This window comes from Mesocricetus auratus, unplaced genomic scaffold, assembly GCF_017639785.1.
Source record: "Mesocricetus auratus isolate SY011 unplaced genomic scaffold, BCM_Maur_2.0 Super-Scaffold_100045, whole genome shotgun sequence".
In the NCBI taxonomy this organism is placed as follows: Eukaryota; Metazoa; Chordata; class Mammalia; order Rodentia; family Cricetidae; genus Mesocricetus; species Mesocricetus auratus.
The window spans coordinates 8,610,187-8,632,217 of record NW_024429222.1 but is presented as its reverse complement, the minus strand read 5'-3'; the positions used below and the strand labels follow the sequence as shown (position 1 = coordinate 8,632,217).

At 41.9% G+C, this 22,031-nt stretch overlaps 1 protein-coding gene and 1 long non-coding RNA gene across 2 annotated transcripts in view; both read right to left on the bottom strand.

Annotated features, from left to right (window-relative positions):
• Positions 1-1,198: 1,198 nt before the first annotated feature.
• On the bottom strand, positions 1,199-11,096 carry LOC121135916. The gene is made up of 3 exons (XR_005873029.1): positions 10,975-11,096; positions 5,349-5,553; positions 1,199-1,735 (listed from the first exon to the last, which is right to left on the bottom strand). It is a non-coding gene; the product is annotated as an uncharacterized LOC121135916 (long non-coding RNA).
• A 4,679-nt stretch (positions 11,097-15,775) lies between these two features.
• LOC101831149 (liver carboxylesterase 1) overlaps positions 15,776-22,031 on the bottom strand; it is a 28,538-nt gene continuing 22,282 nt past the window's right edge. The window contains exons 12-14 of the mRNA XM_005079139.4: positions 19,783-19,914; positions 18,717-18,789; positions 15,776-16,188 (exon numbers count right to left, since the gene is read on the bottom strand). Of these exons, the coding sequence (XP_005079196.3) occupies positions 16,005-16,188; positions 18,717-18,789; positions 19,783-19,914 (389 nt within the window). The 3' untranslated portion in view covers positions 15,776-16,004. The remainder of the gene's footprint in view (positions 16,189-18,716; positions 18,790-19,782; positions 19,915-22,031) is intronic.

The following is a 22,031-nucleotide window of genomic DNA, read 5'->3' as shown; positions in this document are numbered from 1 at the left end:
TCTCAGGAATTCTGGGGACGAGGGGTACTCTGCACATCTATGGGTACTGGTGTGACACTTCTATAAATGCTCTGACCAGCAAAGAGGCATATGGTGCTTCTGAAATATATCTATACCAAGGGGTTGTGTGCTCTTGGCAAGACAGGACCAGATGGGATGGTCTAGCTTATCTTAGCTCATTGAAGATTTGTCCTCACTTTGTCTCTTGTATTTAACTTGTTTGTAAAGGAAATGAACTGCTAGAGCTTTTCTGTGGGGGAATTTATTCTGAATGGAACCACACTGACTTACTGCAAACACCAAAAAGATGATCCATGGTGAATTAGGATGGCTGAACCCTGCCCTGGAGTTTGCTTTGGGATGTCACAGTGGCTCTTAAAGCATGAGAATATACGGATCCCTAGCCTTCTGTGAGCAGTAGACTTTCCATGTGATAACAGGCCGTGTTGCTGGACTACTGGACAAAAGCAGGATCCTGGAAAGGCCTGAAAGACTCAAAAGAGCTGAGGTTCTGGAGCTTGTTTTCTCTTTCTGAGTCCTTGGCATGGAAGACTCATAAGAGGGAGGCAGGGCATTCTGCAGCAGAGGTATGTGTCTGTCCAAATGTGTAAACATATAGGTGTATGTTTATGTCAAATGTAAACACACAGAGGTCAGTGGTCAAACTTAAGTCCTGTCTTAGGTACCCTCCTCATTATTGTCTAAGGCATGGTCTCTTCAGCAGGACTTAGGACTAAGCACCTCTGCTGGGCTGGTGACCTCTGGGCTCTAGGGACCTTCCCATCTTTTTTCCCTGCCCAGAGATTGCCAGTATGCACAACTACATCCTGCTTCCTGCTTGGTGCTGGGATCAAACTCAGGCCCTCAAGTACTTCGTAGACTGCATCAGCGGCCCATCCCCTAAAGTTCCAAAACACTTTTTAACATCTCACTCCCATGGTCCTCCTAGGAATCACTTGTGCATTTTAAAATGCATGCTATTTTATTTTATAGCCCAATTAAATAATCTTTCTCTTATGAAAACATCTTCAAATCTAATGAGAAAATTACGTTTTATTTATAATAAACCATTAGAAACATGTTAGTCTGACTGTCATTATGAATCATTTCTTAATTGTCATATTTATAAAATTGCAAATTCTTGAAGATCAAAGAAGTTTCTTTTCTTTGCACACTAACAATATCTACCAAAGCCTCCTATGCATTGGGACTACACTGAATACATAATTAAATCAAATCTATTCATATTTTTTAAAAGGGATCACATGGACTGCTCAATTTTCTCTTTACATTCAGCTTTGAGTCTCATGAAAATTATCCTACACCTACTCTGGAGAACAATTTCTTATCATAACAATTCAAATTGGGCATTGTTACTAGTTACATTACTTTTAGTGTGAGAAGGTTTGGAAAATTAAGATGTGTATCTCAGATGCACAGCAACCTCCACCAAAGGCTGCCTTCTTTGTGCCTGTGACTCAGTTCTTATCTGTAGTACTCCTGCCTGCAGCTTCCCTCATCCCCTTCCAGTGGCACAGAACAGCCGGATGTTGCAACCCACAATTCTGGACCAGTGGTCCCCATGCTTACTAGCAGCCTATTGCTCTTGGTCAAGTCGGCAGGAGTGTAAATATTCAGATAGAGACAGTCTTCAGAAAACGTGAGAGAAATGCTCTCCTTTCTGTTGGTTAAGAGTGCTGAGAGCATCTGTCCTGCCGCTGGGTCTTGGGAGCACCTGGGAAGGAGAGAGAACACCCAGGTTATAGCAAATCAAAGCTGGACATGCTCTCTGAGAGCCAACCTTCCTTGCTCTGCTTGAGTTTGTGCTTGCTAATGGAGAATCAGTGCCTAAGACAGTCTCTGTGGCTCCTGAAGGGAGCCCTGTGGTTCTATAGACGCCACCTAACTCTGAACAGGGAGAATGAGATGGTACTTCTTCCTGTCTCAGAGCCTGGGAATGTTCTAGACTCAGGGACTATGTGCTCCTGTGCTGGACTTCCCTAAGAGAAGAGAGTTCCTTCAGCATCTAGACGGAATGCTTCCCTGTTCTAGGCTTTGCAGAGTGACCTGCAGGGTGTCCACCTCCCTCAGTCAGGTAAACATTCTCTGATTCTTTCTACACGTCCTTCAACCAGAAGGACAGGGTGACACAGGTGTCCCCTGACATGGTAGGAAGAGTACAGCCAGCACCAATAACTGAGGAAGTTTCCTAAGACCACCAAGAACAAGAGGCATAATAGTCATCAGACTAGGAAGAGAAATTCAGCGTTCCAAATTGGTAAAAGGATCAACTTCACTGGTATTTAGAGACATGCCAAGTCACATTCTTATTGTGATTGCTACTGTGTTTGTTCAATAGATAAAATCATTCTTTCAGTACATTTAATATTTGGCAATGACTTTTTGGATTTTTTTCAGATTTTTATGGAAAGAGAAATTCATATATTTGGGAATTTCTAGAAATAAATTAAATGAAAGTTACTTAGATACACTAGCTCAGAAACGTCACTTCTTAGAATTTGTCCTGGGATATTCTTGATTGTGTGTAATGATTTATCTATTACATTTTTATTACATCATCCTTTATGATGCTGAGATTAAAAAATAACTCAATGTCCACAAATAAGACACTTGATCAATACGTTACATATCCAATTAAATATAACTATTAATGAACATTCGGTTAATATTCAATTGTGTAGAGTGGCATTGTATATATGATTCATTTTAAAGTTGAAGTTATACAACAGAAAAAATGGACATAAATCAAAGTGAACAGCTAGTTTAACTACCGAAATGTACATAATTTTAATTTATGCCCTTGCTTCCCTGAGCTTTTCTGAAATATGTTCATACTATTTAATTGGCAATAAGAACATACAAAGAGCTAATATTTTAAAAAGAAAAGCAACGCAGGGCACTAGATCCTCAGAAGCATTGCTAAGGAAGAAATACCTGAACTGACACTTGTAGGTACCTTGGGTGCCCTGGAGGTGGCTATGGGACCACTTGCATCCTTTAGGCTTCTATACTCTACTGAATAGATGGACAAGGTCAATCCAGACATTGCCCAGGTTGTGTCCTAGTAACTAGACACTTATTCAGTATACCCTTATGTACTCTGTCCGCAAGCAATGCCATGGGTCAAGATAGGAGAATTAATAACATGAGGATGTATTTGCCCTGCCAAATATAGTAAATATTTATGAAACATTTAGCACATTTTATAATGATATACAATTGCTTTGTTAATTTATATGCTGTGCCCATCAGAGTAGGCTTTTTTTGTTTCCTAATGGGGTTTGGGAATCTAGAATATATCTGGTTCAGTAAGAATCTTCTAAATAAGAGGATCCAGAAGACAGTGACAGTACTGGGATTCCTTTCAGGTACTACAGTGTTCATAAGGATGTCATGAGAAAGTATAGACAAAGGACCTCCAAAGATGTTGTTAAGTTCATATAGGAGACAAAGACCCTCTAAAAGATGCCATTGATTGAGGTCTTATTCATATATAGGTCCTATAAGCTTAAAATAAAATTTTAAAAGCTCTAACAAAACACTATGAGACAGAGAACCTCCAGAGATCATTGACTGAGATCTTATTTACACATAGATCCTCTTGTAAGGTAAACTAACTAATTAAATAGATATGACTAACAAAACATTATGAGTCAAAGAACCTCCAAAGGTCACTGATTGAGGTTCTATCTACACATAGGTCCTCCTGTAAGGTAAACTAACTAAATAATTAAAGCTCTAACAAAGCATTATGAGACAAAGAACCTTGAGTCCTTTTGCTTCTGGCCATCTACTATGGACATGGGACCTACCCCTAAGAGTGGTTTCTTTCCTCATTGAGACTGTGTTTTCATTTGTTAATAGCTATTGATTGGAGATAGCTTCTGTGACGGGGAGGATGTCCATCTCTTTCAACTGTAGGACCCCATCTGGTGCAGACTTGTTGAGTCCTGTTAATGCTGCCAAAGTCTCTGTCAGTTCGTATCTGTGTTCTGAAAGCCTTGTTGCCTTGGTGTCCCCAATCCTCTCTGACTCTTACACTACTTTCCGCCTCCTCTTCCACAGAGTTCCCTGAGCTCTGAGGGGAGGGTTTTTATGGAGACTTTCCATTTAGCTTTGAGCATTCCAAAGTCCCTCACTCTCTGCAAATTGTCTAGCTGTGGGTCTCTGTATTTGTTCCCATCTGTTACAGGAGGAAGCCTCTCTGATGATGATGGCTGAGCAAATAGCACTGATCTATGAGGACAGCAGAATGTCATTAGGAATAATTTTACTGCTACATTCCTTTTGCAGAACTGTAGTATCCGGTTTTACCTTAAGTCTCTGGGCTATCTAGTGTCTGGTTCTTGGCCACCCAAGCAGTGTTGGTTATGGGTTCCATCTTATGGAGCAGACCTGAAATTAAATCAGATCTTGCTTAGTCACTCTCACAGGCTTTGTGCCACTTTTGTACCAAAATATTCTGCAGGCAGATCACCAATGTATGGAAGGGTTTGTAGCTGGATTGGTGTTTACGTCTCTCCTTTGAGAGTGTGCAGAGTACCTTCCACTACCAGGAACACTAGTCTGAAGGGGTGAAGCCTCAACTTCCCCATGTTCACTGAGTTTTGTGGGTGTGTTCTCCAGCAATAAGACCTCCCTGTCAGCTTGTGGAGAGCAACAAACAGCCTGGGTTGCTTTGCAGTTCACATTGGACCTTTTAGAGACCATCTTGAATAGCTGTGACCTTCCTGGAACTGGAGTCTTCGTTTGGTTATGAGACATGTCTAGTTGGGCTTTGTCTCCCTTGTTACATGGCAATTTCATTTACATCACCTTTATATATGTATCTACTTTAAGAAACTTCTGCTCTATTAGGTTTCCATACTACTCCTCAAATGAAATCATATTTTAGCTTCCAGTTTTGTTTTTATTGGAATCCTGTGTATGAGCATATGTCTCTGTATCTATATGTGTAGGTGTTACTCAGACTTTTCTTTGGCTCTTTTTATTATGTTTGTTTGTTTTGTCCTATTTCAAATTGCTTGTTTCTGTTTTATCTTACTGCACTTTACAATTATTCCATAGATATCTGTTTGTTTTCTAACAAGAGACAGAAAGGATGTGCATCCAGAGGAAAAAAGAGATGAGGAGCAGCTAAGAGGAATTAGAATAGGGGAAACCATAATAGGAATATATTGAATAAAAACATCTACTTTCAATAATAAAAATGATTAAAATTTAAAAAGAAAGTATAGACAATCAGAAGATTACTTTGAGTCACTCCTACACCACATTGAGAGAGACATCTACAATTAAAGAGACTGAGGACCACCCCAGAAGCTTACATAGGGGGGTAGGAGGTGGCATTCTTCACGAAGTTCCAGGACTCTGCAGGCTGTGGTGGAGCAAACCTCAGGGATCCAAGAGGAGGCTTGGCATAGGGAACTCCCAGGAAGACAGCCACAGGCTGTGAGAATCCTTCTAAGCTCACATACTTCCCCAGGACTTTGCCATGAACAGTGTCCACCACTGGTGCTGAGGATGTGTGCCCTGTGAAACATGGAGAAAATGAGGGCACATTAGAAGAGAAAGGTCAGACCTGGATTCCAGGTAGGCTGTCACTTTCTTGCATGTGACCTTGAGTGAGTCAACTCAGTCCTATAAGACATCACTTAATCTCATGTGAAATAAGGATAAGGACAACTTTTTCCTAACAGGGAAATGAATGATAGAAGGAGGAGACTGGATTTGTTGTATAAAAAGCATCCAGTCAAATTTGTTGAAAAAGCTGGAAATGAACCATAACATAGTTTTCTCTCTTAGAAATCCATGGAGGCATTCCCTTATGAGAATCTCAGCACTGTGCTGCTTGCTGGGTGAGAGGATGAGCAGAGGTTAGCCACCAGCCTTCGGGGCTGATCTCAGAGGGATAGGAAGGAGAAACACACTTCTCCCCATTCTGGCAATAAAGAGGCTGTCACCTGGAAGAGGAAGGAGTCACAGCATCTGGAAGAAGGGAGACCTTCTGAATAATGTCATCGAGGAGGAGGGACTGTGACTTTCAGTAGAGGGAAAGCGGGACAAGGAAAGATGAAAAGTGTGGTGATTAAGCTTTAATAAACAGTGAAGAGAACTAGAGACAGTGTGGCATGGAACCATGGAACCTTTCTAAGAAGGCCAAATAGCATATAAATACCACCAGGTACAGTCAGAGAGGATGGACGATGCATGATCATGGAAAGGTAGGTCCATGTCAGGGAAGACACTAATATCTGCCTAAGGGATTAAGTTTCATTTAGTGGACAAGGATCACTAACATAAAAGGTTCTAGAAAATTCTTCTTGGGGTCTCTGAGCATGATCATTCAAAGGAAGAAAGACTGGGTGGGCATCAGGCTGCATTCTTGCTCAGCCTACAATCCTTCCTCATCTCCCTGAAGCTTCACAACTGTCTGCATTCTACCACCTGTGGGACTTAAATGAACAAATCGCTTCCTCCTTCAAAAGACCAAAGTATACTCTGCAGTGATCATGGCCACCTCTGACATCTCTTGATTACACTGAAATGTACCAGTTTCCCAGGGTGCCCTCATAGGATATAACGTTTTCCCTCCAATTCTCCATATAGACCCTCTTGGATTCAGACAACATATAAACATCTTTCTTAGAATTTATAGGCATAGAAGAAGAGAGGAATCTAGATTTGATACATTAAAAGCTGAGACTAGAACTTGTCTTTTAGTGAATCTTGTGTAAGTCACTCTATCAATAATTAGTTCCATGCTATGCAAATTAAATGAAATTTGGTGCCATTACTGATAACATCAAGATAAACTTTCTAGAAAAAATGTACAGGTTATCTCCAATTCAGGACATGTTTAACTTAAATTTTTGGTTTTTGAATATTTCATACATGGGTACTATATTTACATAATTTGTTCACCTCACTCTCCACTCTCCTCAAATCTTTCCATGTCCCCACTCTCTTTCAAGTTAATAATCTCTTTGGCTTTATTTACTATTGTTACATAACAGACACACACACACACACACAACTTACTGAGATCATTTTGTGGTGCTTGCATATACCTGTATTTAGGGCTGATCATTTGGAATTAGATAACCTATCAGAGAGCTTGTCTCAGGTGAAACCTGATTCTCCCTCTATATTAGTCAAGATTCACTAGAGTCACAGAACTTAGGTAAAGAATCTCTTTCTTTCTATACATATCCATATCTTACTGGAATGACAACAGTCTGCAATATAACAATTGCTAGGTGTGAATGGAAGTCCAAGAATCCATTAGTTGCTCAGACCCATGGGGCTGGGTGTCTCAGCTAATCTTCCTTATATACTGGAATCCCAAAGAAGTAGGTTCCAATGCCAGTGAAGAAATGGATATGCTGACAGGGAGAGGGCAAGCAGGCAAAGGATGAATACACCCCTTTCTTCTTCCAATGTCCTTATACAGGTTTCCATGGATGGTGGTTTTGACAGGAGCATTATGTTCAGAGAAGGCAAATCCATAACCACAGGAAGTACCTATTTCAGTAAGGACAAAGTGTTGTCCTTTCCACAGAGGAAGAGGTCCAGAATAGTCAACCTGCCCCCCATCCCCGCAAATTTGCTGGCTGGTAACCGTCAGGAATGGTGCTCTATCTGGGGCTCAGTGTTGGTGGCAGATCTGGCACTCAGAAGCAGCTGTATCCAGGTTAGCCTTGATAAATGGAAATCCATGTTGTTGAGCCCATGTGTTAACCCTTATCTCTGCCACCGTGGGCACTTTGATCATGGACCCATTGGACAATGACCGGGATGGCTGAGGAAAGAGGCTGACTGTCCACAGAATGACTCATCAAATACACTTGAGTATTGAACTCCTGCTCAGCTGAAGTCACCTTTTGTTGAGCATTCCCATGGGGACACAAGAATCCTCACATGTTTGCCCATTTGGAGAGACCTAGCCACATACTTCTTCCCCAGAAGTCTTTCTCACCAATTTTCCAATCATGTTCTTTGCAAGTTGCTGACCATCCATTGAACCATTGAACAATCACACATCTAGCCATTTCTCCCTCCAAACAAACTGTAATACCATGTGTACTGCCAAAAGTTCTGCCCACTGTGGAGATTTACTTTCACCAGTATCTTTCAGGGTTGTCCGAGATAGGGGCTGTAACACTGCAGCTGTCCACTTCTGGGTGGTGCCTGCATAATGTGCAGAACAACCAGTAAACCATACCCTAGTCTTCTCTTCTTCACTCAACCACGCAGGTGTGGATAAGGAAGGCATCACAAAGTCACACTTCTAATTGAGGCACCATTGGAAATTGGAGAGGACTAGCCAGGTTTCTTTAGAATGTGGGTCCTAAGAAGCTACTACTCATGATCTATACACAAGCACGTACTAATAGTAGTTAATGGAACCTACTGGATCTATTTTTATAGAAGTAAATGAGGCTGGGAAGAAAAATGTTTATGGTAATAGAAGAGAAATTGGAAGAGAAGGGATGGGGAATGGAGTCTACCTCAATACTAAATGCATTATATGCATGTATGGATATTCTCAAACAATAAAATATGAGAACCAGGAGGCCTCAAGCCTACAAAAAGAACTACAGGAAACTATGGAATACTAAAAATGAGAGAAATAGTTTTCCCAAGGGACAGACACATCAATTGGCTACCAAATATCAATAGTCAGCTCTAAAAACATACACAAGAGTAATATTATACAGACTGATCTAGTTGTACTTATGTATGTAGGAATGTGTGTGTGTGTGTATAAGAAAAAATTAACAAAACAGAGACTATGAATTTGAAAAAGGACAAGGAGAGTTATGTAGTATGGTTTCAGGGCGGGAAGGGAAGGGAAATCTTTTGTGATAATTATAATTTCAAAAAATAAAAGAAATACTTTTAAATGAAATATAATTGAGCATGTCCATGGCTTGGTTTAGTAATAACAAATCTCATGCTTTTAGGTCACCAGTTACTGAGATACATTTGCTTCCAAGCATTTGTGTTGAAATGTCCATGGGTAGTAGCATTGCTATTTTGTGTGAATCCAAGACATCTATACTAGAATGCCATTTTATAATTAGGAAAGAATTATAAAGACATCGGAGGCATTTCAGTACTGGAAAGTGGGCAGTGATGGGCACTTAGTTACCCACCTAAAAGTGAGAGTACACATCATAGATGCATGCACCTTAGGGGACCAGTGTGGAAAAGTGGGAAAGATTCAAAGCTTAAACACAGGAAAGAGCAAATGTGAGATTGAGAACCATAGCAGGAGAAGGAAGGACACAGAACTAGAGATACCAGGGAGAAGAGGAGAAAGGTTGCCCAAAGTTCTGAAAAGGGGGTTAAAGTCTGAACTCAAAATGTGTGACTCAAAATCATCTGCCACCCAATTGAGGTGTGTGGAAACTAGGTTGCCCTGAGTAGAAAAGTGGACATATGAAACAGGAGGCATAAATGGAGCTACAGAAGCTGCCAGCTATGTGCTGCGGAATGTGTGCATAGTGACCACCTAGTATGTAAGAGATGTACCTTCCAAATCTTGTACAGTTTTTCTCACCAAAGCCTTGATAGACAGGGGTTGTCGAGGCCATATTATAAATGAGGAATCAGGAATTGTAAGCATCCTGGATGAACTTCCCAAAGACAGAAATGAGGTGGTCATTGACAAGGAAAACAGCAGCGCAGGAATGTTCAGCTCTGAATTTGAACCCTTTCTCATTCTGCTTCACACTCTTCTCCCAGCCTCTCAAAATGTCACACAGAGAGAAGATAAAGTCTAGGAATGTCAGTACTACCACTGTCCTTAATGAGGAAGCATATGGTAGATTCTGCAGCTAGAGACAGAGCCGGGCATGATTCCAGAAGGCCCTGGGTAAGTATATTCCCCTGGAAACCTCAGTCCCTCTCCACAGAATAGCACAGATGGTTGCCTAGGCCCACACTGGACCCCTGTACTGACCATGGATGTGATTTCTATACCTGTTGAGTTGACATTTGAAGCTCTGTTTATTGGGGTGAACTGTCACTCTTGGGGTCCAACCATTGTAGGCACATACTCATCTGGGTCTCCTACCCTGGGTTACCACTGACCTGTCTTGGTCACTAGGTACCGGAAAACCAGGCACAGCCTTTACATCCCTGAACCCCCTGAAATAACCTTTACCTAGTCAAGCCCACACCACTGTTCTCTGTTCCCTTTCTTCTTTCTAGGGAAAATCATGACAAAGACCTTTACCACCCTTTTCCACTCTGCCTCAACCTTCTGACTGACCCCAGTGCCTCCCTTGCGTTCCGCCACATTGGTGTATCCCTTTCCTCAGTAATAAACCATCTTTCAAACAGCCTGTTGCTCTCGGCATAATTTTACATGTCAAATTATCTACGAACACATTGCATTTTAAATCATTCCCTTTCTACATCTCCTCTAGAGCAGGCTACACCCTGGGCTGCTATGGACACAACCACTCATTTCACTTTCATGTAGTTAAATAAGGACGATGTTGTTGTCATCTTTCCTTTAGAGACAGGCAAGTCTGGAGACTACAAAGTGTAGTACCTTTCCCAAGAACACACAGCTCAGTACATGGAGCTAGGATTTACCCCTGTGTTTTGCCACTACTGTTTACGCTTTCAATACTTTGTTTCGTCTTTTCTCCATACTCCCTGAGACCTAGACTAAGACTAGGAGGTAAACTAACTCTTCCCCCTGTGAAGGTAGGAGGTTATCTATGCCCTCCTCTGCCTCTGATCTGGAGTTGAGGGTCTCAGGATGTTTGCCGCCCGCCCCGCCCCCTCACCCGGTATCTAAGATGTTTGAAACAGAAAAGACAAACACCTCAGAGAAACTGGGCCTGTTTTGTCATTGCTCACATGCATCTCCATAAACCAGGGCCAAGGTAAAGGCTTTCAAATGTGTAACTAGTACTTTCATCTGAGCATACTCACCCTGAGACAGACAAGCAGTGAGAAAGGTCAGGATGAAAGCTCAGAGCCACATCATGAAAGGACAGTTACCTCACTATGCAGTCCAGTGAAGTGCCTGGTGCTGCAGATCTTACCCCACAGCTATGCACCAGCCCCGGAAATCCTGCCCCCTCTGCCAATTTGCATAAAATAACCCGAAGAAAATCCCCTACCATGAGCTCTCCGGGTGTCTTGTGGGAGAGACCGCTAAGCCACGCCCACCTACTCTGTACTCTCTATGGGCACAGTTATTACCCAACTCTCAGATAACAGAGGCCCATAAACTAAGCCAAGGACTTCTTACATAAGGTTTGTCCCTGTGCCAGTCAAACCTCAGTGGTCTGTGGGCCTCCCAAAGGCAGAGACTAGCAGAGCAGGCAGATGCCTTCAAGCAGGGGAAGCTTGGATCTGACATCCCCAGAAAAGGATTGGAGATTTTAGAACAAATCAAGGCCTCCAAACATCTCAGCTCCAAAATTTGTATCTACCATTTAACATTCCTGCGTCTGTATTTCCTAGAGTTCTAAGTTCTCATACTTGAAAGCAACTTTAAACTCTATCCTGTCTCCTTTAGTGTCTGAATTGCCTTTAATATTCCTGGTAAGAGCTCCTATGTGTTACTGCATGCCACTTTATGAGAGAACACACTGCTTTGTACAGCAGACATTTGGGGAAGAGCTGTTCCCACGTGAACCGACTCCATCCCTCTGTATTCTAATCACTCTCCATCTAAATATCTGTTCACTCTTAAGCATTTGCTAAAATGTCTGGCATTTCTTTCCACAGGAAAGAAAGTGGGAAAGTAAAACCTGCATCTAGCTGCTGAGATATCTGTGAGTTTAGTCTTCTTGGGTAGAAGACTGAACCTTTTCTGGTTTCCACACATGCCAGTGAAAGTAAATTAAGAAACACAGCATGATTTCTAATGCTTTAGCTGTTAAAAAGCAAGCTTCTTGCTAAGAGTTCTAAGGTGTATAATGTCTTTTGAAAGAACATTTTTAAGTGATGGCTTTCACTATGGCATGTTCTTACATGTGCCACTAGAGTCTTAGATGTGTGGTTAGAGCATCTTAGAAATGATGGGCTTCATTATGGCATGTTCTTACATGTGTCACTAGAGTCTTAGCTGTGTGGTTAGAACATCTTAGAAGTGTTGTCCTGCCCCACTCTGTACTTCTTGCCCCACCCCTTTCATTTTTGTTAGTTCTCTAATTTTCCCAGCTAGTGCCCTCTTCTATTTTCATACCACGTATATTCCACCATCCTGCCTCCCTGAAGGCCTCTTCCTCAGTCAGCACACTGTTTCCCCCCAAATTAGCAACATATCTGCCATGTGGCCTTTAGGTAAACTACTTGTTATATAGCCAAAAAACGTTCCATCTTATACTACACAGACACACCCTCATTTATGTTCATAGTTGCTTTATTCACAATAGCTTATATGCCCATCAATTTTGAGTTGATGATGAAAATGAGGTACCAATATGCAATGGAATTTTATTCAACTATAAGAAAATGAAATTTTCAGGGAAATGAAGCAGGAAATAATCATTCTGAATGAAGTAACCCAGATCCAGAAAGACAAATGCCATATGTTGTCACTTAGGTGTACATCTCAGTTTAACTTGGACTACCTACAGAATTCAGAAAACTAGAAAAATACCCATTGGTGGGAGAGAGAAGGAAGATCTTAATGGGAGAGGAGATAATCAAACACAGTTAATATGGGTTAGGGAAGGGGAATAATGGGAGGGGATTAAGTGGGAGAAAAGGATGAGAGGATAGGGCAGAGACAGGATTGGGAGTAGGGGTAATTAACACTAGAGATTTTTGGTTGTGAGCCTAGCCTTTAATGGCTGAGCCATCTCTCCAGCCCAATACTAGAGATTTTTGAATAAGTAAAATGAGTATTTTGTGAGCTGCATATATGTTATAAAGTATATTAGTTGGAGTTGCCCTACATAGATAATAGCATTCTTCTTAGAAACAATAAATTACCAAATAAAACCCCAATGCCAAATAAGGGATTTCTCCACTCAAGTTGGTAGTACAGGCTCTTGCCACTGGGCTGGTAGCCCAACATAAATTTACAGTAAGGCCCTGCTGCTGAGGACACCACATCCTTTAGTCACAGGGCCTAGGGAAATCAACTTGGTACTAAGCAGGAAGCTCCCCCTGCTACTGGCTTGCTTTCATGGTACTAGGAAGGAGGTAGGTGGGCTGCTGGGGTGGGTGGATTTATGAACAACCTTACCCAGCTGTGAACCCTGTGAACTACAATAACGACCCATAGATTCGATAGTGGCACAAATGTTACAGGAGTTACCAACTGCTTTTCAACTTGATTGAATGTCTGTTTCACAGGAGGAAACTCATAACTGCTATTCTAAATCTGACCAAGAACGAATGTCTGTTTCACAGGAGGAAACTCATAACTGCTACTCTAAATATGACCAAGAACCCATGATTGGAGAACTCAGAGGCCCCCAGAGTAAACTTATTACTATTATCTGATAAATGAAAATAATATCAAACTGCCTTCTAAATTTGTACTTTTCTTTGAGGGTTGCTCATTTTATTTTGCATGTGTAAGATTTTTTTACTTGAATGTGTTTCTGTGTATCACGTGTCTGCAGTGCCTGTAGAGGCCAGAAGAGGACATGAATTCTCTAGAGCCAAAATGACAGTTATTTTTTCGCTATGTGGTTGCTGGGAACTGAACACAGGTCTTTTCAAGAGCAACAGGTGCAAAGAACGTCCACATCACCTTCTCCAACAGCTCTGGGATCATTGTAGAAGAAGGCGAGGGAGGATTGCAGAACTAGAGGTCAGGGAGAATTCGAGAAAAGCCATGTATCTTCTCCATGATAGGACCAATGCACTCAAGAAGTCACAACAACTGTAGCTGCTTGCACAAGAGCAAACCCATCAACGTTCTAGTGTGGAGGGGAGGAATCATGAGCCTCCTCCGCTAGCTCAGACCCTTTTGAAAGTTTCCGATTGCTAGGGCAGGGAGAGTCAGCCTGAGGGTGTGGTCACTGGTAGGTTGACTATACTCCAGTGGATTGCCCACTGCCAGTGTGGAATCCAAACCTATAATGGCCTTCTTGCTGGAAGATGTTCCCATGTTCTATGCTTTGCTTCTAGGTTCCCCAAGGAATTCTGGGAAGTTTTTATGCCTTTGAGTGCTGATGGTTTCATCCTGCTGTGAACAGCACAAAGAATATTCTGGGAAACAGGATTGTGAGTCACAGTTGATGTCCCATACTCCCCTTGCAGGTATGGCTGGTAGCATATGGAAGAAGTTACTGTTGTAAGCTCCATAACAACCACTCCAGAGTAGATGATGTTTTTCTGCAATGTTTTATTTACTTCAGTTTTGTGCAGGAAGAAACTAGAAAAATGTCTTAGACTAGGTCTTACAAGGAATATCTTGTTACCTCAGTCACTCTCTCCACTAGACTTCTAAAAGTAAACTAGATCTGTTCCCAGGGACAGATTGTTACAATCTGCAATAAGGCCCACCTGCCAAATTGAAAACAAATAGATTTTTCTAGATATAAGAGGGTCCATGTTTCACTTTTGAAATGGCCAGCACTGGTCAGAATCTGAGCTGTGGACATTTTTAATACAATGATGAATGTGAACAGAGTGTGCTGCAGAGGGCACAGGCTTCCAAAACAGATGCACCCTCCACTTCTTTCCTTTCTTTTTCTTTAATTGAAAGGAGATCATTTTCATACCGTATATTCTGATTATAGTTTCCCTTCCCACCAGTCCTCCAAGTTCCTCCCCACCTATGGGTGAGTAGAATTTTAAAGCTCTTCTTTTCTGGATTTGAAATATTTTTTTCACCAAAGCTGTGACAACCCCCATCCCCCCTTTTTTTTGCTTTCCCCAGTGGGTAGAGAATTCTGTTTATTCATGAAAACAGACCTGTGAGGTGCTCTGTGCCTGAAATGCAGGAACATTCTGTGTACCAGTCTTGTTACCCTGAATACCTGACAGACATGCACAGAGCAAAGCCTAGGACGTGCAGACTCTTCCTGGAGTCTGTGATTCTCAGGGGTTTTGTACTCTCTTGTTAAGGCTGCATGTGGTGTGTAGCCCTTCTCCTCACATTCATCAAAACATCTTACATCTAAAGGGAGCTAGTGAGCCAGTGTCCAGAGATCTCTTTAAATGTAACATCTTAACCAGAACAGCTGTGATTACCTATAAGAGACTCACAAAATTCAGCTGTCAATGTTTCCTCATAGTTGTTCCTCACCAGAGTCTAGTCCGTCCCTTTGTCATCCCATCCCGGCTGTATAATATTCTGTCCAAGTTGTATGTCATCCAACAGTGTGTTAGCATGAACATAGGGTAGAGGGCTAGGGTTGGGATTCCATCTCAGCAACTCCTCATAGTTATAAACCATGCTCAGGTAGGACTTTTTCGTGATGCGGCTTCTTTCTCAGTAAACTGGTAAGAAACCCCCTCACTCATGTAAGTAAGGCCAATAAACTCATTAGTCCAGTAAGCTAGACTTTGGTGGAATCATTATTTTGATCTGTCATTCCTGCCCTATCTGGAGTGAATAGCTTTGTTCATGTTTCCCAGGAAAAAGTGGCATGACAACATCTCGACTATCACACAGTCTGCTTGTTTCCTTTATGATTCAGGATGGTCAATCATCTATCCACCGCCTGTAGAAGTGGCATCTCATGATGCTGGATCTTTCTCCATACTTCCCTCTGGAAGGCACATACATTCATCTTGATTCAAGGACACAGACCCTGGCTTGATTTACAGTTATGATTTATATTGTTGTAAAAAAAAACACACATACAAAACTCAGAGCACAAAGACCAACATCTCCCTCTTATTGTTTATACAATATCTCAAAGAGTTTACACACTCAACAGTAAGAAGCCTTGTTTTGGAGAGCAAACAAACAAGCAAACAAGCAAACGTCTCTGTAGAATAGCCCTTTCATGGCTCCAGGCTCTCAAACCTCACTGGCTTCCTGATCAGAGCTCAACATGGTCTCTCTGGGTGGGTGTTTTCGCTACCTCCTTAGCCCTGAGCTCAGTCCAAAAGGCAACTTCCTTGTCTTTCAGCTTATAGGCTGCCTGTGTTGGGACTCCAATCTGCAGATACCCTTCCTTCTGGTCATATTGTGGCCAGTGGGGCAGCCCTTCCCCATTGGGATTCCTGTGAACAGAATAAAAAGAGAAAGTCACCAAATCAGCTGTGCTGTCCCCATGGTGTTTGGAAATGTGCCAGGATGCCCTGGCTCATCTCTGCCAAGAAACCAGTAACCAGATCTCCGTCTCCTGACGGGGCAGCCTGTTCATTTTAAGAACATTCACATTGTGGTTTGGATATTAAATTTTCCTCATGTGATACAGGCTGATACCAAGCTGGGCATAAGTGAAAACTTAAGGAAGTGGGGCCCGGTTGGAGGAAGCAGGTCCCTGAAGGCTTGGCCATGAAGAGCACCCAGCCCCCCAGTCTTCTATCTCATAGCTTCCTTCCAGTCAAGAGACCGAAGCTTTTGCACAAACTTGTCCCTACTGTGATGTTCTTCCTCAACACAGGTCCCAAATAAAAAGTTCAAGTGTAACTCAGAACCCAAAATAAACATCCATCATTTGAACTGATTGAAAGCTAATACATGAAATTATTACTGAGATGCGGGACATTATCTAATTAACATGATGATATAGTTCAGAAGACTTTTTAATTGGTTTGTGACAGAGTTTGGAAATGTTTTGTGAGTGTGTGCAGAATACCCAGAATGCAGCTAGTAAGGCTTACAGGATAATCTAGTGGGAGCTAATGGGCAAAAGGTGAGAAAAGTCAAACTTTCGATCACTCACATGGGAATGGGTCTTCTATAAGGAACTGTATTGGAAGCCATCCATGTTCATTTGTGGAAATGAATTTATCTATATTTTGTCCATTCACTGAAATTTTTTTGAGAGGCTGAATTTGGAGTTGATGCACTATTTAACTAGTGGGAGAAATTTAGGGAGCACACTATGCAGGCAGTGGCAATGGCATTTCCTACTGATTGCAATCTGTTTACACTAAGATTTAGGAGCAAAAATCACACCATAAAGGCTTGAAATTCGGAGTTTTGCCAAACAAAGAACATGCTTAAAGTTGTATACAAAGATAGTTGTTGCTCAAGGGATTAGTGCCCTTGGATCAGGTCTGTTTTGTATATGAAGAAAGGGGAGTTACTTCAAAAATGACTTAGAAAGTCGCCAATCAGCCCATCACAGGCTTTGGCTACACAATTGTTTTTGAAGAACTTGCTTTGAGAAGAGAACACTAGGGATCCCTGCCCCCCACAAAGTGGCCTAAGGAACTGATTCTCTTGAATTCATTTTCCCATATTCAAAGACTTGGTAGGTGCTATAGCTAACATTTCATGGAGCCCTGCCAAATCTCAGGCCACAGTTGCATTTCAGCATTGTCTATGGGGTGCTGGTTTTGTAAACTAGCAGAATATAAGAATTACAGAGTTATCAAGGCGTCTACCTGCTCTCAAATGAAGATCTGGGAGGCCAGCAAGTGTGTGGAAGATTTGAAGGCCCTGCTAGCAACACTGAGAGCATGATGCATGACACTGTGAGAGTGAAGTTGGTGGTGCTACGGAGACCCTAGTACATTAGAACTGGCAGGGCCAGAACATTTGCCTAGGAAAGGTTCAGGCCTTAAGCACAGCCAGTCCCAGAGAGGTCCTGGATGTGGAGACATCAAGACCATAGAGGAGAAGTTTCCCAAGCCCATTATCTACTGGACACTGAGCTTCAGCAATTAAGATTTTTCTCTTGTATTTTGGACTTGCTTTGGGACAATTCCTTGGTGCCACTTTCCTGTTCTTCCATGTATGATAGGAATGTATGGATTCTGTCATTGTATCTTGGAAATGTTACTGTTTTGTTGCAATGGAGACTCAAAAATAAGAGGTTCTGAAAGACTAAGGAAGTCATTGACTTGGATTCTAATTAGTGTTGGAAATACTGAAATTGTACAATGGGCATGAGCCTCTGAAGGTCACAGGTTATTATTTAGAGCTTAAATAATCCTTCCAAAACATATGTGCTCGTCTTAATTCCCATCTGATGGTGCTATTGAGAGTTGATGGAAAATTTCAGAGCATCCACTGATTGGAGGAAGTTGGTCATAGGGAACATGCCCATGAGGTATATATTGGAATCTTGGGTCTATCCTTTATGTCTATTCTCTATCTGTCCACAGTACATATGGAGCTTTGATCTACCCTGTTTCCTACCACACTGATCTGTATTGACACAAGACCAGAGTGAACAGCCAAGTGCCCAAGAATTGAAACCTCTGGTCTATGAACCAAATTTCACAATCCATCCTTTTTTTTTTTTTTTGGTTTTTGAGACAGGGTTTCTCTGTATTGTTTTGGAGCCTGTCCTGGAACTAGCTCTTGTAGACCAGGCTGGCCTCAAACTCACAGATATCTGCCTGCCTCTGCCTCCCGAGAGCTGGGATTAAAGACATGCGCCTCCAATGCCTGGCTCACAATCCATCCTTTATACTGAATTATCTCACAGATAAAGTTAGGCTTACAAAACTGACTAATATGGGTCTCCTTGTTAGAATGCTGTGGTCATAGAGAAAAGAGGTTGATCACTCAAGCATTACAAAACACTCATTCCCAAAAGCTGTGAGCCTTCACACCATATCTCCAACCTCACCCAGTCCTAGCAAAATTGGCCCAGAATTTCATCACTGTCTTGCTGAGGTTGATCTCCTCTTCCGAGATGCTCCCTGTGGAGGACAAAGAAAGATGCTTTAAGTATGTAAGACCTGGTTTATAAGGCACAGCGGCAGCACAGGGAGCCTGTAAGAAGTACAGTCCTTTGTCTGGCCATAGTGCCCTTGGTACATCCCATCTCTTCTGATCTCAGAAGCTAAGTGTGGTTGGGCCTGGTTAGGACTTGGATAAGTGAAATGAATAGTCTTGGTCCTTCTCACATAATTATTGGGTCCAAATCTAACTTTTAGGAAGAAAATCCTGCTTGATCAGGCCCACACTTGAGTTCAAATGACTTAATTCCATAAGCTGTCTACCTTCTCTTCCACGTTCAGCTGCCTGGAACTTTCCTCTTGGGGTAAAGTGACAACAACAGTCAGTTATCTCTGGCTTAGCAGGGTTGGTGACTTTTAGAGCTGTTATCACTCTCTTATTTTCACACCTTTGCACAGACTCTGAAAATGATCAGAACTGCCAAGAGCTTAAGGAGTCATGCAGCTTGGGCACTCACAGAGACAGTGATGCACTGTAAGATCACTAGTTACATACAGCTGCTGAGAATTAAGGTGTTTAAGACCTCCGTGAAAGTTTCTCTTAAATATCAAATAATCAAATATATAAAGTACATGATATATTTTACATTTATAGATAGCCAGATAGGAAGAAACTCAATAGGTCTTGCTAAGGTTAGCAAAAGTTTTAAATTTCCTCCCCTGTTCCAATGTTCTCACAGAAGGAAAATAAACCATGGCATCCTTGCCTTAAGCATGGCCTATATACAATTCATCAGATCTTTTCTGGTGTCACAAGTCAGGATTCTGAGAATGATTATGGCTGGGGACACAGTAACACAATCCTATCACATGAACTGAAGAAGGAGAGAGTCTGGGTACTGTTACAGAGAGTCCAGAAAGCCAGTTTAGAAGGAGAAATTCCTCAAGGCCATAAAGCCAAAACCCAAAGCCAGGCCTCAGATCACCAGGGGAAAGCCAACAGAGAGACCTTACCTTTTAAAAATGGGGCTCCCCATACAGAGAAGAGATCATCCCCATGGTCTCCTTTCACGGTCTTGGGTCTCATGTCTGATACAAAGCTTGGCCGATATTGAAACTCATACATGTAGGTGGGGGCTCCAGCATCTGAAGAGACATGGATTCATGCACAGTTCCCATTTTCAGGCACATACCTGGATGATATCCAGGCCTTAGGCCCTGAAGTTGAATATACCCCTCATGTGTATAGGAGATAAACATAGTTTTAAGAAGGGTCTGACTTGCTATGGGCTGCACATCTGGTTGATGTGGAATTAGGATTTGAACCAGGTGTTTATTGAATGAGCAATTAATGTATCCCTGAATGCAACGCACAGGATGGGTGTTGATGATGACATTGCTGCTCCTTGATTCCAAGACAGTCTAGATCCTCATGGCTGTCTTTCATCCACACTGGCTTTGAGCATTCCTAGGGATTTTCTCAGCTCTACAGAGCAGGCTGAAGAAAACCCAGATTGCCTCTGAAAATTATGGTAGTTAGATTTTAAAAATCTATGCAGAAACTGGAGGTTTCATATTTCATATCCAGCTGTGCTTGGCCCACTGCAATATCATAAAGTGAGAAAGTAATGGCAAAACAGATGTGCCAAGGCAAGATGAACTGGGGTCTCTTCCAACCTCTCTCCTATCTCCTCTGCCTTCCACACGCACCAACAAAGTCCTGGATGTGAGTCAGAATGCTACTTTTCTTACAGTAGCAGTGGAACCAACAATCCTTGCTCCTTATGGTACAGCCCAGGAACCCCAGCACAGGAGACTCGTAACTGTGTACTAGTCACAGTAATGTATGGGTGACCACAGAGCAGTGACTTCAGGAAGGGAAGGGTGAGCATGTCAGCCTGGAGGAGAAATTTTACAACTTTGCCCCCATGGATATTTTAAGAGAATTGACATTTGCAGAAAAAGTAAAAATCAAAACAAAATTAAAATGTATAATTAATTGTATCACACAGAGAAGCCCCACTGTTTTATAGGCTGTGTATGTACAAACATTTATACACTTATAATTCAGTTTTGCCATGTATATCATAATCTACACCTTTAAAATAATTTGGTATATGTTTAATACACTGTGTCATTGCTTCACATCATGATACATCCATGGACAGAACTTTTTAATGACATAAAAAGAATGAGGAGGAAAATCACCTTTCATATCTTCCTTTACTGTAACCTTGGCAACCATGTGATTCTAAAAGTCATTTATAGAACAGATGCTTCAAGATAAGTAGAACTTGGTGAAAAGTGTTTGCTCTTGCCTCTGCCGCTTGGTAATATTAGAAGGGAACTCAGACCCCAGCTATATAGCATTGCCCATCATACTTTTATTGCCTTTTGCTGAACCTCTGGTGTTTTTAACCATATTATACTTACAATGTAATATTTGAAAGGAAATTAAGACACACATTCTCAGTAGTTTCAAGTTGTAACAATAAAAAAAGCTTAGACAATGGGGAGCTGTCACCAGGTTCAACATTTGAATAAGAGGACTTGTAGGGGAAAGAAAACAGAAGGACAGAGGATTTATTTCAAGAGATTGTGGCTGAAAATGCTCTTCCTCTGGGATAGATTCCCAGCATTAAGTCAGGAAGCACAGCAGACTTCAGGTGATTTCAGCCAATACACAAATAATCTCAGCATTAACAGTGAAAGAAAAGGGAGAATCCCAGGGGCATCAGCACTATGAGTTTCACAATCCAGGAAGTGCCAATGTCTTAGAGGAAATCCCAGGGCCTGGGAGAGCAGGTGATCCAGGCCCTGTGCTGAAGAAAAGTAACCCAGCCTGGAGCACTGTGCTCAGGAAAGGGTCTTTCAGGGGTGAGGGAGACAGAGCGGCTTTCCCAGGCAGAGTTGCGGGACTCACTACCTCTGTTCCTGCCTCACGGGAGTGGCTAAAGCAGGGATTTTAAACAAAAGCTCCAATATAACAATGGATAGCATGAGACATCAAAAGCAGTGGTGTGAAGCAAGCCACACGCAGGACACTCTGGAATTATAGTTGAAATGTGGGCGCACGTTTATCCTGTGTAGTGTAAAGGGTCAATAGAAATTAATTACACCAATGATTGTAGATGAGACAAATTAATCAACTAGACTGACAATAAGCTATGATGTCTGCCTAGATGATATAAATCCTGGTATCAGAAACATGAAGAAAGTGTGTGTTGAGGGACAGGGATGTAGAGTTCTTATACTTAGTCAGT